Source organism: Labeo rohita, chromosome 9, assembly GCF_022985175.1.
Source record: "Labeo rohita strain BAU-BD-2019 chromosome 9, IGBB_LRoh.1.0, whole genome shotgun sequence".
Classification (NCBI taxonomy): Eukaryota; Metazoa; Chordata; class Actinopteri; order Cypriniformes; family Cyprinidae; genus Labeo; species Labeo rohita.
The window spans coordinates 14,114,875-14,140,080 of record NC_066877.1 but is presented as its reverse complement, the minus strand read 5'-3'; the positions used below and the strand labels follow the sequence as shown (position 1 = coordinate 14,140,080).

At 36.7% G+C, this 25,206-nt stretch overlaps 1 protein-coding gene across 2 annotated transcripts; it reads left to right on the top strand.

Moving 5' to 3' along the window:
* Window positions 1-25,030, top strand: tbx15 (T-box transcription factor 15). 2 transcript variants are annotated; one of them, XM_051118394.1, is made up of 8 exons: window positions 1-507; window positions 4,734-4,941; window positions 7,669-7,770; window positions 10,329-10,500; window positions 14,770-14,937; window positions 16,748-16,812; window positions 17,961-18,058; window positions 23,161-25,030. In XM_051118394.1, exons 1-8 carry the CDS (start codon window positions 306-308, stop codon window positions 23,994-23,996), a joined length of 1,851 nt encoding a protein of 616 aa, XP_050974351.1. In that variant the 5' UTR covers window positions 1-305; the 3' UTR covers window positions 23,997-25,030. The 2 variants fall into 2 exon arrangements, with proteins under 2 accessions (XP_050974351.1, XP_050974352.1); XM_051118395.1 differs by lacking the exon at window positions 1-507 and adding an exon at window positions 1,397-1,559.
* The last annotated feature ends 176 nt before the right edge of the window (window positions 25,031-25,206 follow it).

Here is a 25,206-nt window from a genome sequence, read left to right as displayed (position 1 = left end):
ATCAATCAGACAGGACTCAACGACAGAAAAAGAGACGTAGAGAAGTTGGACGGAGACTCAAAACATCGAGATATATTAACAAACTATCTTCTCGGACAAGGTATTGAAGCCAAAGTCTCTTCGTTGGGAATGGGTTCTTTTATTTTTAAGCCTTTAAAGGGCATAAATTAGACTTGGGTTTGGATTACCGTCGTCACCGGAGACCTAAATCCACCCGTTATAAACATTTTACGCGTGCGGCATTCCTGCGCCTGCTGCCCGGACGGAGTTTCTATTTATCCTCCGTTGGATTTGCAGTGGGAGAGATGAGTGACAGGAGACGATCCGCTGCAGCTCTGAGTTCACGAGCGCACGCCTTTTCGGTGGAAGCCCTGATCGGGACAAACAAGAAGCGGAAGCTCCGGGGCTGGGAAGAAAAGGACCTGGAGCTGTCTATGGAGAGCCTCGCGAGCAACGGACAATTGGGAGACGGCGAGGATCCTGCAAATTGTCTGGATATCGATCCGGGTTAGTGCGTGATGACATGGCAAACTGAATTGTCATGCACTCCGTTAACATCTCACATAACTTTTGACCGCATTTGCAAACTAACGTTTTGCCCTGGAATAAAATGTTTCAATTATAGGCCTATGCAGTGAGCCCAACTATAACTTTAATTCAGTAAACCTATGTTTATTTATAATATTAGGCTAAACAACAGCTGAAATGTTTAATATTATTAATATTAATAGTTTATTATTAATAGCTATTACGTTCTTTCCATGTCAGTGGAATTTAAATTTGAACTCAAGACAAAGAAAAAATACAAAAGAAAGTTTTAAAGAACAATAATTCATAACAGGCAAATGAATAGTCTACCACAGTGTTGGAATACCACAGCTTTTATTGTTATAATGTACAAAATTGCATTCTACAGTGTAGCATTTGTAACTGGTGATTTATACTTCTAGAAAATTATGAGTTTTAATTCCGACTAAGAATCAAGTGAATTAATGAAAATTTAGGACTGGGTTGAATTTCGGCTAATCTGTATTCTAGGGCCTAATAATTGCCAAATGTTGCTCTTATGTTTTATAAGGTCAAAGGAAGAGTAGGCCTATATACAAATTATTTAGAAATGTGAACGCTGAGTTTGAAACTATTCCCTGTGGATGTCAGTTTGTGCCTGTTATGTCAGTCTCTAGATCTCCTCAAAAGATAAGCGCTCTTGTGAGTTCATGCTTTTAGGCGCTCACGCAAGCATGTGTGTGTGTGTGTGTGTGTGTGTGTGTTTCTTGGTTTCATCGCCGTAGTTCAACTGTTGCAACGTTAGTCATCACTTCATTAGTCTCGCTTCAGAAGCATTTGCCATTAGGCAGACCATTAAGTTCCACACAACATGCTGCTGACTGATCATTCTGTACATATTCTGATATAGCCCACTCTTGACGTCGGATTTAAAATATGATCTTTCGCCGCATTTTTAAAAATAATGCTGAGCACAGATAGACAGAAGTTAGTTCGGCAAATCTGAAACCAAAGAGCAGCATTATTTCAGAGGAGGACGAAAATTGCGACAGGTGAGTGTCCTTATAACAATCATTTTAATTTTATTTAGAAAGAAGACAACTGTCAGTTTTTAGTAGTCTGCTTTTTAATAATGGACACGATTTGATTTCTATGAGGTTATGGATTCCGGGCCAACAGGTCACAGTAGGCCTCCATGCAGATAGCGGATTGTATTCCACTAAACAATCACAGCAGAAAGAATAAAACATCTTTTTTTCCACATCGAACTGTAAAGCATTGGTGAAAATTATACGGAAATCCCAATAATTGCGTTTACTTGCAACTAGTAAACGTAGAACTTTCTAGCTATTTTGTAATATAATGACATTTAGAGATTGCATGGTAAATCCGTAAGGTCATTGATAAAATATTTAAATTATTAAACATATTTAAAGCATTTTAACTTAACTGCTCAATGTTCATGTTATTTGGCCAAACATAGAGTTATTTAATTGAATAGAACAAACATCTTTTCTTGATACACGACCACAACATTGGATCGTGTCATTTAATTAAGTGGAACAATGATTCAAGTTAATCTAAATATATGGATCGAGATATTATCTTGTCCCACGCGCAAGCATACAGATGAACTTCTCGTCTATCCGAGGCTGATATTATAAACAGACACGGATTTGAGTCCGTTTCTGCTTCTCTTTGGGTGAAAACAAATGGAAACATTTCTACGTCTTTGAACAACAGTATCTAAAGTTTTAGACAGATTCCATCTTGATTAAATTACACTAATTTAACTAAAATATGTAATATAATTACACTAAAATATGTAATTCTAAATGTTTTATTTATATATTTTTAAATGCATTTAATGTCTAAAATACATCAGCGTTTTAGCGAAGCATGTAAGGCGCGAATAAACAACAGGCTTTTATACTGTTAATCGTAAAACGTTTTAAATTAGAAATAATGTTAAGAATAATTTCTTTCCCTTTAAACTGTAAATTCGGCCAGTCTTGATTTTAGACTTAACATCCATTCTCTTCTAATTAATACTGCCCATTGCATATTTTCACACCATATTTTATAGGCATTCTAATCAGCACATCGTTGACGTTTAATGCAATGAGTTTAACTTTGCTCATTGTGCTTTTCGCAACCTAAGACGTTTTGCAATAAATAAACAGTTGAAATAATGCGCTACTTACTCTCATGAATCATACTTTAGATAAAACATGGACATGGTTTTGTGTGTGATTCAAGTCGGGTATTAAGAGGAGTTCTAGGCTATAGTGTTTAATGAAAATATTACATTATTAAAACTATGATTTGCGTTCTGTATTTGTTCATACTCAGTGAAGTCTTGAAATTCTTCAATAGATGTTTATTGAATACTCGTAAAGTCTGCCCTGATTTTACGGGTAAATGACGTTCCTTCGGTGTTATTCAAACCATCATATTTTTACCCTTCCCTTGCATAATTCCCAGAGAGACAGCGTCAAAATGAAAGACGACAGATGTGTACATTTAAAAGGAGTCTTAATCTTTATTTTTATTACCTCCCTCTTACATGAGACTGAATGAAGTCCAGCGGAAACAGGTGGCTCTGTTCCTGGTGGATTGGGTTACGCTGCAATTTCATGCTTATAGTTCGCCTCTGTCCCAAGAAAAAATTAGGTCATTCACAACTAATTCAAGCTCTATACGACGAAATGAATTTGTTAATGTGAAAGTAGTGTGCTGCGCTATCAACGGGCAGAAGAAATATTAACTTGCTATTATTAGTAGGCTATAATACAAATGATGTGTTTGTATTTGCGCCATTGCGTGAACTCAGAAACACGACGACATTAACACGGAATCCATTTTTACGCATTCACTACGCGGTCATAAAGTGCAGAACACGTTTGTTCTAAGTAACCTAAATGAACTCCAGGACAGACTGATTAGTCAACAGCGTTGCCATGTCCATGTTAACGGTGAAATTTTGATATTTGTCACTTGTTTTATTATATTGTTGACTTCTTTCGAAATTACCTGACGCTGGTAGTCTGCAGTTTGTTGTGTTATGTCGTAAGTAACTCTGGCAGAGGGCATTAGACTTGTGGAATGGCTCAATGACAGCAGCTTAGAAACGACAGCACATTGACGGGTCGGGATGGAGTTGAGGACATGCCTGAGAGATCGCGTTAAAGAGACGATGGGCTTCATTACTGTAATTACGCTGATTGAATCCCTCACGAGGTTGATGAAAAGTCTGACTCTCTCTGACTCGGGCTCTAGGGCACCGTAACCTCTTTCCCGTGGCCTCAGAGGGTTCTGTGCACGGTGTGCCGGTGGTTTGGCCTGGGCTGCTGGCCAGTCTCTACAGCTTATGGTTGCACAGCCTCATTTGCATGGCATGTACCGCCAAAACAATGCTGCTTATTTCAGTAACTTTTGTAGGTTATGTAGACGCCTGAATAATATCTGTAGATAATTAAACCACAGTACATCGATTTCTTGGGGTTTCTGTTTAACTCACTTATTTTTGCCTCACACCCGTAGGCCTATCTTTGCTTTTACGTTTGTCCTTAATTTTATTATTATCCTAAATGCCTACACATAAGGCACTTCAGAGGAGTTTGTTTAAATTAGTTGTTTTTGATGTGGTGGTTCTAATGATAGTTATTTTGTTTTAAAACGTTAGACAAATTTTAGCTAATTAATTTTAAACGTTTTTTTTTCTTTAGATTTTCTACACAATTTGCTGCAAAAACAGCAAAGAACGAGACCAAAAAGCGCTTTGAAATAACTTAGTTAATTTTATTGACAATTTCGTTTATAAATATAGGCTGATTTATAATAAGATATCTTCCATTAGTTCTGTGATTTTTCTTGTGGGTGATTGTAACCTGCTTTTTTTAGCCTAAATATAGTCATTGAGGGAAATCTCATTAGTCTGTTAACCCCGCGCGTCCAAAAACATCACACGCCATGTATTTTCAGAAAACACTAGGAAATATTCTAGAGCCAAGGTGTTGAATCAGTTTTTCCACTTTATTTATTTTGCTTTTTTTTTGTTCATTTACCGTTCAAAGGCCGCAATCCATGATGGTCTGAGCGAATCCAAGTCGTTATCTTTTTACGGCTGCAGGTGATCAGGTTGTACCGCTCAGTATTGTCAAACGGCCTCCCGAGGCCTCCTTCGTGCTGCCGGCGTTTATAATGATTTTATTTATTCGTTGTAGATTCAGAAGCCAGCCCGGGCTCTGACGGCGAGGGTCTGGCGGAGAGGACGTCCTGCTCGTTCGGCTCCCCGGCGGACTTGACCTCTACCGCCTGCGAGCCTTCACCCTCAGCCTCTATGGAGGAGATCCAGGTGGAGCTGCAGTGCGCTGACCTGTGGAAACGCTTCCACGACATTGGCACAGAAATGATCATCACGAAAGCAGGAAGGTAAACCTAATATGACATGTGAAAAACTATTTTATAGAGGATAAGTTAAACATATTGGATCAGAGAGTTTACAGCATATTTTAAATATTTTGTTCATACCTCTGGTAGGTAGTAGCTATGTTGAACCAACATATATAATCGTGTGGAATGTGGAATCAAACATTTTAAAGATACATATATGATAAACAATCACTGGGTCACTGTGGCACTCAATTTGTGTCCGACTACTAAAAAAGTACATTAAAATGGAAATGAACAGAACTACTTTGGATACACCTTCTTCGTAATAAACATGTTTTTGTATTCTGAATTCAAGGTTTGTAATACATAATGGCATAATTATTCATATTTATTTGAACAATAAGCACTTAATCACTTTAAAATAATGCGATGAGTATTACAATCAGTGTGGCATAACGAACATACAAGAAACCATTTTTGTTTGTTATGAGTCAAAAGAAAACCGTGAAACAAAGTGAAATCAGCGTCATTAAATGTATTAATGATTATTCATATTATTAATTTATTATTAGCCTACTAATATATATTTTTAAATAGCCTATTATTATTATTATTGTAAATCACGTATTTTAACTTTAACGTTAGTTTTTAAATGTGATATAACACAAAAACGATATTTACAATTTTTTACCTTATTAATCATGTTTGTTGGTGTAAATATTGACTATAATTCTGTAGACTACTTTTACTCTAAAAAGGTGCAAGGAATGTATTTTTGGTATTTTTGCTTGATGGTCACACCACTTGACGTTATCAATAAACCAAGAAAAAGTATACTGACGTATTTTTCAGTTGTTTGTTGAAAATTTGATTAAACTTTTTCGAAAATAGGCTATATTAAACTAACAAAGATTAACCAAATATTAGCCTACATTTAAATTGTAGCTATTTTATTGATTTAAAACTTCACTTTTTATCATCTCGGTCATTTGTCATACACTTAAAGGTCCAAGATAATGCGTTTAGAGTAGCATGTATACATTGCATAGGCTACTATATATATATTCGGACACGCGTAAATAATCTCAAGGTAACATACCATTATTTGGCAAAGGGATGTGGCTGTGCGCGGGGACTGAAAACATGAAAACTCTGTTTTGTGGGCGCTAATGTGTTACACATGGGGGCAGAAGTACCTAATCACAAACCACAACCTCTGTACATGGCAAACTACGGTAGGGCTATTTCGCTACTTACTCAGCCTTATAACAGCACAACAACAACAACTGTTTCTAATTAATACATTTGAAAATATGTTTTTCGTTTTCTTGCTCTTTTGGGCGTCAATTACAGCCCAAACCGAGCATATAACCGACTGCATAGTTCACAGTAAGACCTTTCGCCCCTTCCTTTCTCGGCGGGATTGCCAGGTATTTCCGTGCCATTTTTACACTTTACGATCAAACCAACATGAAAACTTGTCTCCATTTATTGGTGTAATTCCTCGTCTTAAAACACAGGGCAAACTTGTACTTAAGAATGCTTCCTGATTGCACTAGATGGCTATAAAGTAGAGATTATTAATAGAAGTCCAGGTTGTGGCTTACAAGTTACCTTAGGAAGAAAAAAATGGACCTCGTTAAACGAGCCCAAAGAGTCCTTGCCAGTGAGGAATTACTAGACTGTCTCTTTTTTTAAGGATAATTGTGTACAAAACCTGTTATTTTCCCCCTCTCAGTTTACGGAGAAGCGTTTAAAAAGATACAAATATATATACCATAATTCAGTCAAACACAAAAATTAAAGGCAACAAGAAAGCATTTGTATTTCTTAAGAAAAAATGTAAATCTAAATTCTAAAATTAGCATTATAAAGGTTTGTTAAAATGAAATTCCACACTCAATACATTTTGCTGTATTGCTTGGGCCTGCTACATGACATTTTCATCATCAATAGACCCTTTCTTCGAATCCCGAGAGAAGCAATTTTTCGTTGGAACTGTAAACAATTTTGTTTTTACCAGAACACTTTATCAGACAAAGTTACTTGTGTCCAAACTATTTATCAAGTTATACTGTGGGCTCTTCATTTGTATGTTTAGTCAAAATAAAGCCTGAAATAATAATCACTCTGATTTTAAGGCGAGACTTCATGAATAGCCGCGTGTATTTTATGCCCCTGCTAATAATAACCCTATAAATTTAGAGGTGTGGGGGGTGGGGGGGTGAACGACCAGACACTTTTCTCTCATTATGAACAAAAAGATTTATGACGTTTAAATGAAAAGACAAAGAAGTCGCTTTTGAAGTGTAAAATAAGGAATTAGCCGAAAGTGTCCTGTTAGACAGGAGTCTCCTTTTTAAATATGGCCCCTTTGTTCAGTTCATTTAGTTTGTTTGAACTATTTTATAGACGTTTTTTAGTTCTTTGATTAGTCTGCTTTTCTAGCTAACTTTATATCTTTTTTTTAATATCTTTTAATTTACCAAATGTATCTGAATCCTGCTATTATTTGCTAGTGGTCAACAAGACACTCTTCACACTTTCACAAATGAAAAGAATTTAATGCTTTTGTTGTTGTCAGAGTGTTGTATTTTTTCAGTATTTTTTTTTCCATCACTGTAACATGCTATTGGCTTCATTTAATTAATCTAATCTTATTTACATTTGTGTATCATTATTTTTAGCTTTTCACTTTTTCTTACTTTTAACAAGATCATCATTAGACTTGTTAATTAAACATGCAATTACAATCTGTTGTTTCAGGAGAATGTTCCCTGCTATGAGAGTTAAAATCGTGGGACTGGATCCACATCAGCAGTATTACATTGCCATGGACATTGTACCAGTGGACAACAAGAGATATAGGTAAGCATTGCTCCAGCTGTCAGCATGCAGTGAGAAAGGAGGAAAATATCAAAATGCACTAGAAATTTGTCTATAAACTGGGAAGCTGATCCGCCTTGAAATGGGGTGGGAGATTTACATGAATAAGCAACAGTGACGGCAACCCTGACAGAGTTGCCGTATCAGCATCGAAGGTGGTGTAGAGTGTCCCTGTGATTTTGCTCTCACCATGACAACTTTCCATCACACATGCTTACAGTCAAGCTTTACTTGAATGCAACTAAAGCCTGCATGTACGGATTGCAGCAGTGCACTTGTCCCTTCCATAATTACATGCACTATGTTAAGTTAATAGTAAATAATAAAGACCTAATGATCAACATACAATTGGTTAGCTTGCGTTGTTTCTTGCTACGATCTTTATGAATCCAAAAAAACGCATCTGATTTGTGTTTGTATTCAGTGAAACTATTTGAATTGTGTTTATGCTTTAGTCCCACACGCTGATGTCTGAGAACAAAACTGGAAACGGCTGAAATCTGAACTCTGTTTGAGAGGATTAGAAGCAAAAGAAGGATATATTTTTCATTAGTCATACATCATTGCATCACATTTAAATAAAATCTGTTTCTGCTTTTCAAAACTGTCCAAATCTGCTACAATTTAGGCAGCAGCTTGAAAACCCCAACATTTTTTCATATAGGCATTGAGTGTTTTTTAGTTTGTAATAAACACAAGTAACATTATGGATTTTACAGTGTTAATTACATTAAGTGGACAACACAATAATCCTCCAGTTTAATTATATTTAGATTAATGTATGCATTTACTGAAAATAAAACCACAGCCATTCAAGGACTAGCCTTGAAGACAGCCATTTAGAGCCCCCAAATATCATGGAGGATTTTAGAAGCCAAAAGATCTTGTAAAATTAAATAGGATTTTCTTCCTGGCTGGGGAATTTACCACAAGGCTTTGCAAACGGAGCAAAGAGCTGTCACTGGAATGCCTCATGTGTCTCGAGGGCTCGGGTCTGGAAACGCAGCCTTTATTGGAATTTACTCACTTTACTTAGGCGCACTGCCCTTTTCAAGGGACATAGAGTTTATACTAGACTTGTTAAATCTTTCTTTACGTGTTACTTGAATTACTTTGCTCTTTAATGTGGCCGGTTGGTATGGCGTATATTTGAGAGAAGAAGTAGGAAAATACAGAGCGGCCCAGATTTTCGGATTTCTGTTGCAGGCGCTCTCTAACTAATTTATTCACAAATATCCTGTGTGCGCTGGCTGCCTTTCCCTTTCTCCATCTAGGATTTGCCCTGTTTGTCTCTTTTTTTTTCTTTTGCTTTGTCCAGCTGTCAACTTTAGGCATGCCTGTCTTTTTTCTCTTATTTTATAAATATGCACACTAATGCACGCAATAAACGCACATGGTGCATACTCAACTTGAGCTGCGCACACGCTCTGATCCACACTTCAGAGTATCACTTACTCTGTCAGTAAAGTAACCCAATATATACAGTACCTTGGTCTATTTGCTGCTGTGTTGTGTGCATGAGAAAGCACACAAGCATATCTGATGTGTAGATTAAAGCTTAACTTTGCCCTTTGTTTCTGTATCAGAAATAACCCCCTTTGGTGCTTTTCTCCTTCATCTAAATGTATGTAAATGCTTTTGCATACAGTGTTCTGCATGTGTTAAATATTGTTTGACTCTAATGGGCAGTCGCTCCACCATCTGTCCAAAAAGGTGTCACATAAAGTTGGATCTTTATTGATTGTGCTAGTGCCAGATGGCAGATTTATGAAAGATGAAAGACGGCTAATCAAATTTCCAGTCCTTTTTGGTCTTAAGTTTCCCTTTTCTTTAACACTTTCCCTGCTACATCGAGCATAACCCTAAACAGGACTCCAAACAGGAAATTACAAAAATGCCTGGCACTATATGCGTTTGTGTGCATGTGTGCGAAGGACGGACAACGTGCGAGTGTTTTTGTTAAAGCACACATTTTGTACGGATAAATCTATTTAGCTTTAGATCAACAGATTAATGTGCATGAACACACGTGCACGCCATGCACATTTATGTCTGCAGTAGTGGGGTGCCCTGGGAGAGAATAAGACAGACACTGAGGATGTTTAATGCTGCCAAGCAATAACAAAAGGGGCCAAATGAGAGTTTCGTTCATGTTTGAGAGCTGGGTGATGACTTTGGCAAAGGCGTCGCAGTTAAGCACTTTCAACTACGCGCATGGCCAGAACTAAAGGCATCCAGCTGTGCCTCAGGCAGTCAGCTGAGGGAATGCCCTGCAAACAACACTTCAGAAGTGCCCAAAGACACATGTATCAGAACCTTTTTAATGCTTTCCGTTAATTATGTTAATGCAAACATAGATTTACATAGCTTAGTATGGGTTAGTATTTTATAACAGTCCAAAAAAGGTTCAATAGGATGTTTTGTTTATCTTGAATTTGTATGGTTGGATTTGAACAATCAAAAGTTGGATGTATGAGCACATGAGTAATTTTTGGCCAGAGGAACAGAGTATCATGGCAGTTATATGCTTATTGTTGCAGGTATGTGTATCATAGCTCAAAATGGATGGTGGCAGGAAATGCGGATTCGCCAGTGCCGCCCAGGGTCTACATCCACCCGGATTCACTGGCTTCAGGAGACACCTGGATGAGACAAGTTGTCAGTTTTGACAAACTCAAACTCACCAACAATGAACTGGATGATCAAGGCCATGTAAGTGCACATTTAAGTACAGTTAATGTAATATTGATGTCAATATATACACACTACCGCTCAAAAGTTTGGAATCAGTAAGACTTGTAATGTCTCTTATGCTCATCAAGACTGTATTTATTTGATCAAAAATACAGAAAAAACTATAATACTGCAAAATGTTATTACAATATAAAATAATGTTTTTTTAATTATTATTTTAACATACTTTAAAATATAATTAATTCCTGTGATGCAAAGCTGAATTTTCATCAGCTGTTACTCCAGTCTTAAGTGCCACATGATCCTTCAGAAATCATTCTAATATGCTGATTTATTATTAGAGTTATTAGAATTAACTGTTGGAAACAGTTATGCTGCCAAATATTTGTTTGGAACCTGTGATTCTTAAAAAGAACAGCATTTATTCAAAATATAAATCTTTTCTAACAATGTAAATCCATGCCATATTTTTTTATTTATTGAACACATCCTTGGTGAATAAAAGTATTAATTTATTTAAAAAAAAAAGAAAGAATAAAAATTTACTGAGCCCAAACTTTCGAACAGTAGTGTATATTGCTGGAAAGGATTTGTATTTTAAATAAATGCTGTTCTTTTAAATTTTTTATTCATCAAAGAATCCTGAAAAAATATCACAGGCTCCAAAAAATATTAAGCAACACAACTGTTTCCAACAATGATAATAAATCAGTATATTACAATGATTTCTGAAGGATCATGTGAAGGAACAAGACTGGAATAATAGCTGCCAAACCTCAAGCTTTGTAATTACAGGAATACATTACATTTTAAAATATTAAAAACAGTTTTTAAACTGTAACAATATTCCACGACTGGTTAAAAAAAAACAGCTTTGGTGAGCACAATATACTTACAAATCTTACAACCTCAAATTATGTTGGATTAGTAATATTAAAGTAAAAGCCACCAACTCATTATACTACAAAGAACATAATATTTGCACATTAAATGTATACGTTGAGTGAGGAGATGTTGCATACACCTGCTTATCCACATCACTGTATTTATAACACACACTAGCTGATAGATTGCAACCCCCCATCTCTCCAAAGGACATCTGTATATTCTCTCAAGCAAGAAAATCATTATTCAGTGTATTCTCGGAAGAGTTGGCAAAACTGGAAAAAGATTGATTTTATTGTACTTGACTGATATTCCCAATGCGTCCGTGCTGAACACAGACAGCTGAGTGCATATGGAATGTATGCACATGTTATTGTTTGAAAATACATTAATTTTTTTTCCCAAACATATATTAATTGTTTTCAAGCATGTCCTCAGAATCTTTGGTTTTTGTGTCACTGTTGGAGTGTGACTGTCTTGTGCCTGGCTCTGGTCTGAGGCGTTGTACTAAAGGAGTGAGTGCACAGGGATGATTTTATTATCAGACCATCAGAGGACACTCTCTCATCCGCAGCTCGTTTTGTTAGGTTGTCATGGTTATGTATCGTTCAGTGACAGTGAGAAATGGGGTGATATGTCCAGCTCTCTCCAGAATAATGAGACCCACAAGAAAAATGTGCTTAATTTGCTCAGTATGGTTTTAAAGGCTTAGTCCTCATGTTTTCTCTTAATGTTTCCTCATGTTTTGAGATTTTGACTGTGCATTCCTTATGTTTGGGGTCCTAGAAAACCCAGTGTATGAATGTTAAAATAAAATCTGTAATTTTAAAGTTAGCTTTTATTGTCCAATTGATATATTACAATTGACATTATATACATATTGATATACTTCATCAAAACACAGCTGGCAGATATTATTCACACTCAATCCTTCTGTTTTAACATAAGATAGACGTGCTCTCAGATAGGTGAATGTTTTGCAGTGTAGTATAACAAGTGGTTGAAAAATTACTCAGCACAAATAAAATTGTGTTTAGTTCTAACAGTACTAACTTAGCTTAGTTTGTGCAACAAGCATAGCTCAAATACATACTAACTTACTATAGACAAGTTTTACCCAGTTTATTTTTTTAACAATGTATTTTTCTTGTCTGAAACAGAGCAATAATATTATTTTAATTTATGTGACCATTATATGCATCTGCCGATGACCATTTGAATGTTTTCTGTAAAGTCTGAGGGCAGAGAGTATAGAATAATTGCACGTGACAGGCGGCGTATTCTTTACAGAGAGATACAGTCTATCAGTATTTTAGATGCAGGGTTGGTGTGGGTGAAATAGTTGCCTTAGGCCACGTCTGCGTACTTCGCCGCTCTATTGGCATCTCCTCTGCATATGGGGCTGTTTTGACTCGAGTCACTGATGCTATCACTCGCGTATTCTGACAAATGTAATAACATATGGGTGTTACAACTGCAGCAGGCTGGTGTTTTTTCAGGAAGAGGAGAGGGGACTTTTCTTATACCACAACCTCGTAAAAAGAGACTTTATTTTTTGTTCGCCTGGAGGGCGAGCGAGGGCCGGAATTGAAGTTAACCCTGGAACGTCCTGTGTGGGACCTCGCCGCCATGGAATATACGAACCTCACGTTCCTCCTTCTGACAAAAAATCATTTAGATTGTGGTTTCATTGCAAAGCGGATTGAAATATAGCTGGTGTATAGAATTATGTGGATCCGTCTGCTTCAAAATAAGCAATATATACACTCTGAAAAATGCTGGGTTAAACACAACACAGCACTGGGTGATATATGGACAAACTCAGCGACTGGGTTGTTTGACCCAGCGGTTGAGTTAAATAACCCAGCCTTCTGGGTAGTTTTATATAGCTCTATATAACTATTGTGAACCCAAAATAGGTTCCAAAATAAAAATCAGACACATAATTATTAGGGGCATCAGCAATAATCAAAAGGTGATAAGCAATTAATAAGCAATTAGAAATGTTTATTATTTAATTATTATTGAACTTATATTAACTTATTCAGAAATGTTTATTTATTTACCATATTAATAAATGTTAATTTCCAACGTATTGGGTTCATTTTAAGCAAGAAATATAGTAATTTTGGAGCAATAGTTAAGTTAAAAAAAAAACTACCCAGAAGGCTGGATTAAAAGAACATATTTATTTCATTTATCTGCCCATATTTCACATATTTGTTTTTAACCCAACATTTTTTGAGTATATATATATATATATATATATATACATATACACATTTACATACTGATATTACATTTTAAATAAATGTTCCCCTGGTTCACAAAACCAGTCATAAAAGTCAATTTTATGAAATTCAGATTGTTAGGTTAAGACAATATTTGGCCGAACTATTTGAATATCTGGAATCTGAGGGTGCAAAAAAAAAAAAAAATCTAAATAGTGAGAAAATCGCCTTTAAAGTTGTCCAAATTAAGTTCTTAGCCATGCATATTACTAATCAAAAATTAAGTTTTGACATATTTACGGTAGGAAATTTATATGGAACATGATCTTTATTTAATATCCTAATGATTTTTGGCATAAAAGAAAAATCGATCATTTTGACCCATACAATGTATTGTTGGCTATTGCTGCAAATATACCCGTGCTACTTAAGACTGGTTTTATGGTCCAGGGTCACATATATGAATGTTAATTATATATTATGTGTATTGGCGTGTATGTGTATAAATAATGTTTGCAACTTATACGCTTGAACAACTTTAGTTGTTTTGTTCAGAAGAGTGTATTTTCGCCACTCATAATGTTCCATTTTTGTACTCGGATATCACCTGCAAATTCCTTTTTGGCCCCAGACAGTGTTCTGAATCGTGAATATCTCTGATCTGTGGAATTACAGCAGTGCGGCTTTGAACACTTCCTCTCTGCAGTCGGTCTTCATTGAGCTGGTGTATAGTCTGGCCTTGGGCAGCACTGGTCTCTCCTGGGCCGTGCATTTGGACTGGATAGCAAGGGGGGAGCTGGAATATTAAATTTACTGTCATCAAGCTGTTTTGCAAAGGCCTCTCTTCTCTTCCCTGACCTCCTCGGTTGCGGTGGACCCAGGAGACGCACGCTGACACTGGGAGTAATTAGAAACAGACTAAAGGCCGGAGGGAAGGCTACAGCCTCTATGCTCTGACGCCAACACATCGGTGTGAGATACTCACCCTCGAGTCGGCCTGATTCATATCTCATCAACATGTGTACACACTGTGATACAGCATGTTCTCATATCGGACCGTGCAGCTTTGATATTCACAGCCTCATCAAGGCACAGACATTTCATCCATACAGCTGCAGAAATGTTGTGGTTGCGGCGGAGTAGCTGATGTTGTGACTTTCTTTATTTCTAGATCATCCTGCACTCGATGCACAAATATCAGCCCCGCGTCCACGTGATCCGGAAAGACTTCAGCAGCGAGCTCTCTCCAACCAAACCTGTTCCTACTGGGGAAGGAGTAAAGACGTTCAGCTTCCCAGAGACCGTCTTCACCACGGTCACAGCCTACCAGAACCAACAGGTCCATTACTGACTGTCAGTGTACAGCACCACTCTGACTATGAAAAATTAGTTCAGGTGTTAATTGGCAACTAGGGATGCCCTAAAATTCAAATTCCAGACAATAATTATTTTTCCATATTGTGGCTGATAAACGATAAATGGACAATATTAAAATTCTGTAGGCTACTATTTTGTTTAATTGACAAACTAAAACACTAAAATCAAAATCAGCTGACCCTTCGCAAAGACTCGCCCACCTTAATTACTGTTGCTACGTCTGACAAGCCATGGCGCTCTCATGTCAACATCATGTCACGCAGTGAAAAATACATGGCGGAGCAAAGAGGAAACAGACAGCATGCCGACAGACAAGACAGAGCAGGATACTTTTGGTATGAGAAAAAGTCTGTCAAATGTTTTTTAAGAAATTCAAACACGTGAATGGCACGTGAACAGATAATTTCTTCCTCTTCACTAACTATAGCATGAAATAAACATGAATGAACATCAAAAGGTATCTTGTTTCAACTGCGGTCAGTACACATCATTTTTCAAGTTCATGTCCACCAGCATTAATTAACTGTCCCTGTCTGGACAAAATGGCAGATTTGGCATTATGATCGGTCAGATCACCTCTCAATCAAACTCCCTGCGAAGGGTCAATTGTTTATATTATACAAGTGAATTTAGGCATCACAACACTTTAATATTAAGTTTGAAAATTTTAAAATTTGCTAAAGATTGCATTTAACAGTATTAATAAATCTTTTTTTTAAGATCAACTTTAAGTGAGCCTTAGGTAATCTCAGTATAGAAAAAGTTAGAGAAAATGCATGTGTATAAATATGAGCCTCACTGATGCTTCAGAAGGAAACATGATGCATTAAGAGCCAGGGGTATAAACTTTTGAACAAAATGAAGATGTTTAGATTTTTCTTATTTTGCCTAAATATTTTTTTTTTTTTCATTAAGTGCTGCCCTACTTACATGTTACCCAAAAGACAAAATAAGTTAAATAAGTTAAATTGACCCTGATCGTTAAATTCCAGCTCTTAATGCATTGTGTTTCCTTCTGATGCACCAGTGAGCGTTTGAACCTTCTGTAATAGTTGCATATGAGTCCCTCAGTTGTCCTGGTGTTAAAAGATGGATCTCAAAATCATACAGTCATTGCTGGAAAGGGTTCAAATACATAAAAATGCAGAAAAACCAAAGAATATTTGGGGGACCAGAAAGATTTTTCTGAAGAACAGTGGGCAATTTCAGGACAAACAAGGGACTCATGAACAACTATCACTAAACAAAAAACAAAACAACAACACAGCTGTGGATCATTCAGGTAACAACACAGTTTTAAGAAGCAAGTGTATGTAATCTTTTGAACGGGGGCGTTTTTTCATAAATTCAACTATTTTCTCTTGTGGACTATATGTAAACGTCTTTAATGTGAAATATCTTATTCAGATCAGTACTAAATAAAAAGTAACATGCATTCTGTATGATCTCTTTTATTTTGGTAAAATAATTAACATTTTGCAGATTCTGTAAGGTGTATGCAAACTTTTGACTTTAACTGTATATATATATAATTGACAGATACTAATAAACAAAGCAAAACAAAAAAAAAATTCTAATATCAACCAGTAACCAATGTGGTACCAATATACTGTGCACCCCAAAATAAAACTATATCATGCATCAGTTTCAAAACCCACAAATTGCAAAAAGATGTTTTGTTATGTTTATTATTAAAGTGATATGATGAAAGTGTGTGAATATGTCAAAATATTATTAAATGAGTCTATTTTGGCCTTCTTCTCTTGTAACAGATTACCCGTCTAAAGATTGACCGCAACCCATTTGCCAAAGGATTCCGGGACTCAGGGAGAAACAGGTAGATTTTCAGGAAATCTTACCCTTGCTCCGTATTGTCCATGCTGTGTGTGCAAATACACACATATCTCGGCAGTGGCCTTTCATATGGATATGAACCCCAGGAGATCCGTCCTAATCCCACGTCCTGCTACATTAAAATCACTCCCTCGTTCGGCTGCCAAGAAAGCCTAGTCGATCTGTGATAAAGCGATCTGATTGGGGGCAGCGGAAAGAAAAATGCCTCTCTTTCCTTTTCTCACTTTTTTAACTCCATTGCCTCAATATCGCCCACCCTTTCTTCTTACTTCGTTGCTCCGTCTCTGTAAGATGCGAGTCAGAACGGTCATATACTGCGAGAAAGTCTGAGACAGACCCTCAGCACATGAAAGCACGCTTCCATCTGGAGAGTATTATCGCCAAAGATATTTGAGACATCTTTTTTCATTTTTCAAACAATAGGCCGCCTGATTTATGAACTAGCGTTAGATTTTCATTGCAGAAAAATAGAGATGAAAAGATTATTCAGGAGTAAGATATATATATAGAAAATGCTCTTGCCCTCACACATATATCCTTACAAAACCAATGCTTATAAAAGACTTTTTCATACAATAAAACAGTTGATCAGTCACAAAGTAACCACAGTTCCATTTATGCACCGGGTCCTTCTCATCCCAGTTTACAAACCGCAGATTAAGTTGTAATGTTAGCTTTTGATGATCGGTGGAATCAATTATGCCTAACCGAGATATAAATCAGCATTTTAATGTAAATCACAATCGGTCTTATTGGTTCGTTGACCAGTGTTTGGGTTCAGTCTCAGCCAGTGCTTCAGTGAGTCATTAGAACGTCTCACTAACAAGCAGAAAGGAGTAGAGAGTTACTGCTGCTTAAGCTGCATGGCGAGGGCCGATGCAGGGAGCGCTGCAAAGAGGAGTAAATCACATAGGAAGGGGAGCCATGTACAGAGCACAGATGAAACATCACCCAGATTTATGTGCACAGTAAAAACTGCTCCTTTTTACAGGCTCCAGTTTCCTCAAACTCCCCCTCTCTTTTTATCCCTTTTTGCCGCTGTCTCATGTGCATAATCTGACCGGCTCACCTGTTTTCTCTGCCATCTCACGTCTCTTCTTCCGACTTTCTCTGTCACTGTCCCTCGTGCAGGACCGGGCTGGAGGCAATAATGGAGACGTATGCTTTCTGGAGACCTCCAGTGAGGACGCTGACATTTGAGGACTTCACGAACATGCAGAAACAGCAAGGTATGCGCGTGGTTCCTGGGAGGGGAAATGTTTGTTAACATGCCTACTTGAATAACAGAGGCTTTGGATTTCAAAATATTGCTTAATAAATCATTTTTAAAGTTATTGTGTGGCCACAATAATCACATACCGCAGTGGATTTATGAATGACTCTAAGCCTGTAGGGAGCTCTGTGATGGGTGGGACAAGTTGGACAATCTTGGGTTTTTGTGTCCAAGAGTGAGGTTCTCTATTTGCCTGTTCGACAGATCAATTATTTCTCGTTCTCAGTCTCTTAAAGAAACAGTTCACCCTAAAATTAAACCACATTATAGCCTTACATGAAAAAGACTTTAAAATTCTTTATTTATTATTTAAAAAAATAAATATACACTGCTGTTCAAAAGTTTGGGATCAGTAAGATTTTGAATGTTTTTTTTTTTAAGTTTCTTATGCTCATCGAGGCTGCATCTACTTGATTAAAAATACATAAATACGGTAATATCATGAAATATTATTACAGTTTCAAATAATGGTTTTCTATTTTAATATATTTTAAATTATAATTTATTCCTGTGATGCAATGCTGAATTTTCATCAGCCATTTCTCCAGTCTTAAGTGTCACATGATTCTTCAGAAATCATGCTAAAATGCTGATTTATTATTTTTAGGACTGGCAAACAATTAATCGCAATTAATCGCATATAAAATAAAAGTTTGAGTTTGCCTAATATATGTGCATAATTATTATGTATATATAAATACAAGCACATTCTTGTATATATTTAAGAAATATTTACAAGTATATGTATTTATTATATTTTTATAGAATTTATATTATATATAAATAAAAATATTTTGTGCATAAATAACATATTTCTCTTAAATATATACATTAATTTGTGTGTATTTATATATATACATAATAATTACACACAGCACACACACATATATTAGGCAAACTCAAACTTTTTTGCATGCGATTAATCGTGATTAATCATTTGCCAGCCCTAATTATTTGTATTATTAATGTTGAAAACGGTTGTGCTGCCTAATATTTTTTGGAGCCTGTGATTCTTTTTTCAGGATTCTTTGATGAAGAAAAAGTTAAAAAGATCAGCATTTATTTAATTTTTTTTTTTTTAACAATATAAGGCTTTGCTATCATTTTTTATCAGTTTAACACATCCCTGGTGAATAAAAGTAATAAATTCTAAAAAAAAAAAAAAAAAAGAAGAAAAATGTACTGACCACAAACGTTTAAATAATTGTTTATGTTGTTACAACATATTTATGCTCTTTTTACTTTTTATGTATTAAAGAATACTGGAAAAAGTATCACAGGTTCCAACAAAATTTTGAGCAGCACAACTGTTTTCAACATTGATAATAAATCAGCATATTAAAATGATTTATGAAGGATCATGTGACACTGAAGACTGGAGTAATGATGCTGAGAATTCAGCTTTGTGTTACAGGAATAAATTACATTTTTAAATATATTCAAATGGAAAATGTTTTTTTTTTTTTACATTGAAATAATATTTCACAATATTACTGTTTTTTTCTGGATGCAGCCTTGATGAGCATAAGAAACTTCTCTTAAAAGAAATATTAAAAATCTTACTGATTCCAAACTTTTGAACAGCAGTGTACGTTTAAATTTACATTTTCAGAATTAAAAATGTATTAATAAAGTCATTATTTACTATTGTAGCGATTATTTTCGATTTTATCTTTTTGAACTGGTTGATATGGTACACAACGAGTGATTTTTTTCACTACTGTTTCAGTTGTCAAGTTCAACTTATTGATTCAATATTCTGGAAAAGATTATCAGTGAATAACAACATACATTTTATTCTGTGATCATATGATTTCAGAAGATTTGGAATATGTACCACACAAGATGTGTAGACCACTTTTATGGTACTTTTCAGTTGTTTTGAAACTTGAAACGGCATCAGGTTGAGTAATGATGACAGATTCAGTCATTCAAAAGTACAAGTCTTCCTGTGAATTTTGCTCTCACACGTGTCTGATCGCTACAACCATCTCTTTAGCGTCTCTTACTCATAGCTAATGTTATGGCCCAGATGATCAAATGTTGATGTAACTACTTTTTTTTCCTCCTGTCATAAGGTCAGAGTAATATGAGCATGATATTTTGTCTGAGTAGACATCTGTTTGTCATCACAAACTTCACGAAACAGATTAAATGTTAATTAAAGTTCTCGCACGGCTGACAAACGTTGTGTTCTCTTCCTCCGCCCCTAAACTGAATGCCCTCAAGAACAACATGCAGATCTATTTGAGTAATTAGCTGTTCTCAAAGCACCACTGAAGCCTCTCTCACCCCAGCCTGACAACAGGGGGAAAACATGACATCACCGTGAGTTCTCCTTTCCCTCAGCCAACAGAACAGAACCACGTCGAGCGAACCAGAACTCAGCTGTATTATCGAACGCATATGGAGCTGGCCCAAGCCTCAGCCAAGAGAGTTCTGAATTATTTAGTTTCTTTTCCTTTCCGAGCCATAGAGCAGGCTACATTTTCAAAACAACAAACTGAGTGCTGGCCAACTTCTCATTAATAAAGAAATATGTGGTAGATATCCCACCGCTATCATTCAGTTCCAAGTGTTTGACTTATTCACTACGCATACGTGCCAGTGAATTTTTTCCCTCTATGAACGTATGCCCAAACGCTGCCTGTCATACTGAAAAAAGACGGCCAGTGCTCTGTTGACCAGACATGCGTATTATGAAACTCAAGCCACATTTGCATTCAACATTTGTCACATTATCCCTGAGATGGTTGTAGCTGACAAGACACATAATGAGCTTTCCATACTGTGGTTACTGTCTCTTTAAACCTGCGTTGAACCCTAGGTAAACCGGCTTCAAATGGCAAATGTACACAGTGTGAAACACAGCCATGTTAGAATCTAATAGCCAGAGGACTCGCAACAAACAACCAATCATAAACTGAACAGCGGTTGCTTTATTAGATATTTATGTGCTTTAAACAGGCACAGAAACTTTCATGCACTGTATTTTGTTTCAGTGTTGAGGGAAAAATCAAAACGTCAAACAGTGATGGAAAATGTTTTCGAGTGAAGAAGAGAGAATTTTATTCGTATACTTGTGGTCAGAAATGTATCTTGAGTACAAACTGAATGGTACAGTCAGGCATATATAAGCCTAGCTGATGTGAAAGAGTGAGACGAGCCATTATTTAAACAGGCTGCATACTGTGTTCATCCAATAAATCATACTGACACTGCAAATCTGCAAAGAACAACGTTAACCTGTGGTTTGCGAATGCACACTACCAGTCAAAAGTTTTTGAACAGTACGATTTTTAATGTTTTTTAAAGAAGTCTCTTCTGCTCACCAAGCCTGCATTTATTTGATCCAAAGTACAGCAAAAACAGTAAAATCTTTGAAATATTTGTACTATTTAAACTGTCTTCTATCTGAATATATTTTAAAATGTAATTTACTCCTGTGATAAAAGCTAAATTTTCAGCATCATTACTCCAGTAACATTTAAATTATTATTATTATCAATATTTAAAAGTGTTGAGTACATTTTTTTTTTTGATGAATAGAAAGATCCAAAGATCAGCATTTATCTGAAATAAAAAGCTTTTGTTTTGTTTTTTTAAGAAATTATAGAAATTAATACTTTTATTCAGCAAGGATGCTTTAAATTGATCAAAAGTGACGATAAAGACATTTATAATGTTACTATGTTCTATTTCAGATAAATGCTGTTCTTTTGAACTTTCTGTTCATCTAAGAAACCTTAAAAAATTATATTCAGCTGTTTTCATAATAATAATAAATGTTTTTTAAGAGCAAATCAGAATATTAGAATGATTTCTGAAGAATCATGTGACTGCTAAACACTCAGCTTTGAAATCACAGGAATAAATTATATTTTTGAAAATATTCAAATAGAAAAGTTATTTTAAATCTTACTGTTCAAAAACTTTTGACTGGTAGTGTACACAACCACTCAATCATTTGGGGTCAGTAAGATTTTTTGAAAGAAGCATTTTTCTGATCAAAAGTGAACACTGTAATATATTGCGCATCATTACAATTTAAAATATTTTTTTCCTACTTTAATATATTTTAAGATTTAATTTATTCCTGTAATGGCAAAGCTACATTTTCAGCAGCCATTACTCCATTAAATGTTACAGGAAACATTTCTTATTATTATCATCAATGCTGAAAACAGTTTTGTTTAATATTTTTTTGTGGAAACCATCAAAAAGTCTGTATGTATACTTTTGACAATACACTCTTGCTAAAAAAAAGTATTCTTTTTTAATTAAATTACTAAAATAAAATTATGTGGCAGTGAGAATCTTTAAACCTAAATTCCTCACACAGGGAATAAAATTGAAAAGTGTTACAAAAAACACCCCGAAAAAAAAACAACAACCCAGAGTTCTGTTAGTTCATTTTAGAATGAACCGCGGTTAACAATTTTAATTATAAACCCTTTATTACAGACCTATAATTATAGACTTTAAAGGGACCGATCAGCCAAAAATTGTGTCATCATTCACTGACCCTCATGTTGTTCCAAAACGAGATATTTTGAAGAACTTTATGTCCATACAGTTAAAGTCAGTTGAGTCCAAAATTAGTCCCCACTGACTTTCAGTGTGAGGACAAAAAACCACTGACATTTCAAAATATGTTATTTTGTGTTTCACAGAAGAATCATACAGGTTTGGAAAGACATAAGTCAATCCCTTCAGGAAAGCTCAGCAACTTTTGAAGAATACGGAATAGCGCTGTGGAGATGTGCGCTCTGTTATGGGTTAATTCGTGGCACTTGTTGCCAGGTTTGAACAGGCTTCTCTTGTAACCAGACGAAACGCTCTCCCTAAGGAGCCATGGTGACTGCTCGTGGTCCACGGGATGAAATAAGAGATACGCTTTTGGTGTGATTGTTGGACAGTGTGTGTGTTTTCAGAGCTGGCTCTGTCTCACCGTTCTCCTCTTGTGTGTGCATTTATTCTTCATGCGTAGGAACATGTATCCACAGTGTGACTTTGGGGTTTGGATGTTTCTGAATGTTTGCTGACTCTGTTTTTCAGGAGGGAGCACTGGCACCTCTCCCACTACCTCCAGCACTGGCACTCCATCTCCCTCTGGTGCGACACACCTTCTCTCCCCTTCCTGCTCCCCTCCTACTTTCCATCTGGCACCCAACACCTTCAATGTGGGCTGCAGGGAGAGCCAGCTGTGCAACCTGGGCTTGTCTGAGTACCCCGCATGTGCCAGGAGCAACATGGCCGCCCTGCAGGGCTACGGAGGACTGGCCGACGGATCCTACGGCCGCCTCCAGACCACAGGAGGCGCTGTAACCTCGGCCCAGGCCTCCGATTCCTTCTTGCCTCAGAGGACTTCCTCTCTCATCGCTGCCGGAATGCAGGGAGGGGCTCACGCCTCATTGGCTGCTGGCAACAGCAGCGGCGGCAGTGGCGGAGGTAAGATGGATGCATATGGAAGTCAGCTGGCCTCTTTTCCCGCGTCCCAACTGCAGTATGTCATGCAGGCTGGGGCAAGCTCCGCCTCTGGGTCATCTGCTTCATCTGGCTCCTCCCCTTCCTCCGCCCACATGTTCTCTGGGAGCCATCATCATGTGCAGCAGAGCACATATAACGCCTTTTCCCTTCACAATCCCTACAACCTGTACGGATATAACTTCCCGGCCTCACCGCGCCTGGCGGCCAGCCCGGAAAAACCTCAGGGCGGCTTACTGTGCTCCTCCTCCTCCGCCGGAGCGTTCGCCGAACGTCAGTACCTGTCCAACAGCGGCATGGACAGTATGCACATGATTGGCAACCCTGCCAGCAGCCAACAGGGGGCCAGCAGCTGTGACGGCCGCCAGTATGGCTCCTCTTCACAGATGTCCATGCACATGGTTTGAAGCCATCGAAAAAGCTAAATAAACCAAAAACAGATCAAAACACCAAAGACGAACAGCTGCTGCAGTTTTGTGCTCAGCGTTACTGGGTTTTCAGAGTTTTATTATTCAAAATGTCTGATACAATGGCTTGAGCATTTCACCATTGTGACAACAGCTGTTCAATGTGGACTTTTTACACACATGCCTTATCAATCGTCAGACTAAAATGGAGTTAAAGTGGTACTTGTGTTCATCACATGATGTGCCATCAAAACGAGTGGATTTAAAAGCTAAAACGGACCCTTTCAACTTGACTGTTGTTGTTGCTGACCTGCCGACCTCAACAATGTGCAAACTGAACTAAAACAAATGAGGTCTGATTTTTAGAGAATGGATTCTAAAGAGGATTCATATTTGGTGCAATAATGGCCCCTTAAATATCCCGCAAGAACAAGAGCTATCAGCCCAGAACGTAAACAAAGTGTCCTCAAAACTGTGAGCAAATAAATGTTGTCAGTATTACATTTTTGTTGTTGTGATGCAATGTTGCAAGCTCACTGACTCTTTCAGAGATGAGAGGTAAACAGTGAAATCCTCCTGTAATAACAGGGTCTCTGTTTGGTTCTGACAATCTGTATTGAGATGCTGAACCTTTGCCTATTGGTTTGGAAAAGGCTTTACCATATCCTGAGTGGAACATAAACATATGAGCAATAGTGAATGCACGCAAAGCACATAGGTTTTAAATTGTTTGTGTGGATAAAAACCATAGGAAGACAAGGTATATGCTTTGGAGTGTTTGTAAATGAATATATTTAAATGCTAAGCAATTATATGGCCAGTGTATGTTGAGTTTAAATAGTGTGGGAGTAATGAATGAATAATGTTTTAGGCTTTTAAGACTGTAAATACAAGTGCCAAGCACATAAAGCTCATTAAATAAACAATATAAGTGCTCTGTATGTTTCTTGGAAAAAATCATGCATGTTTTGTTGCCTTTGGTTGTGGTGTTGAAATGACATCATGCAGTATATGATGGATCTCAAATGGATGGATTTCATAGTATTGATCTACATGTGAAGTTTAATGTATTTCAATAGTTTAATGATTTTTTTTTTTTTTATATAAAAAGTTGAACTATACACAAAAAGCAGGAGGATTCGAGTCTGAAAACATACTAATCCAACAAAAAAAGTAAAAAAAAAGAAAAAAGAAAAATGCAATCTATCTC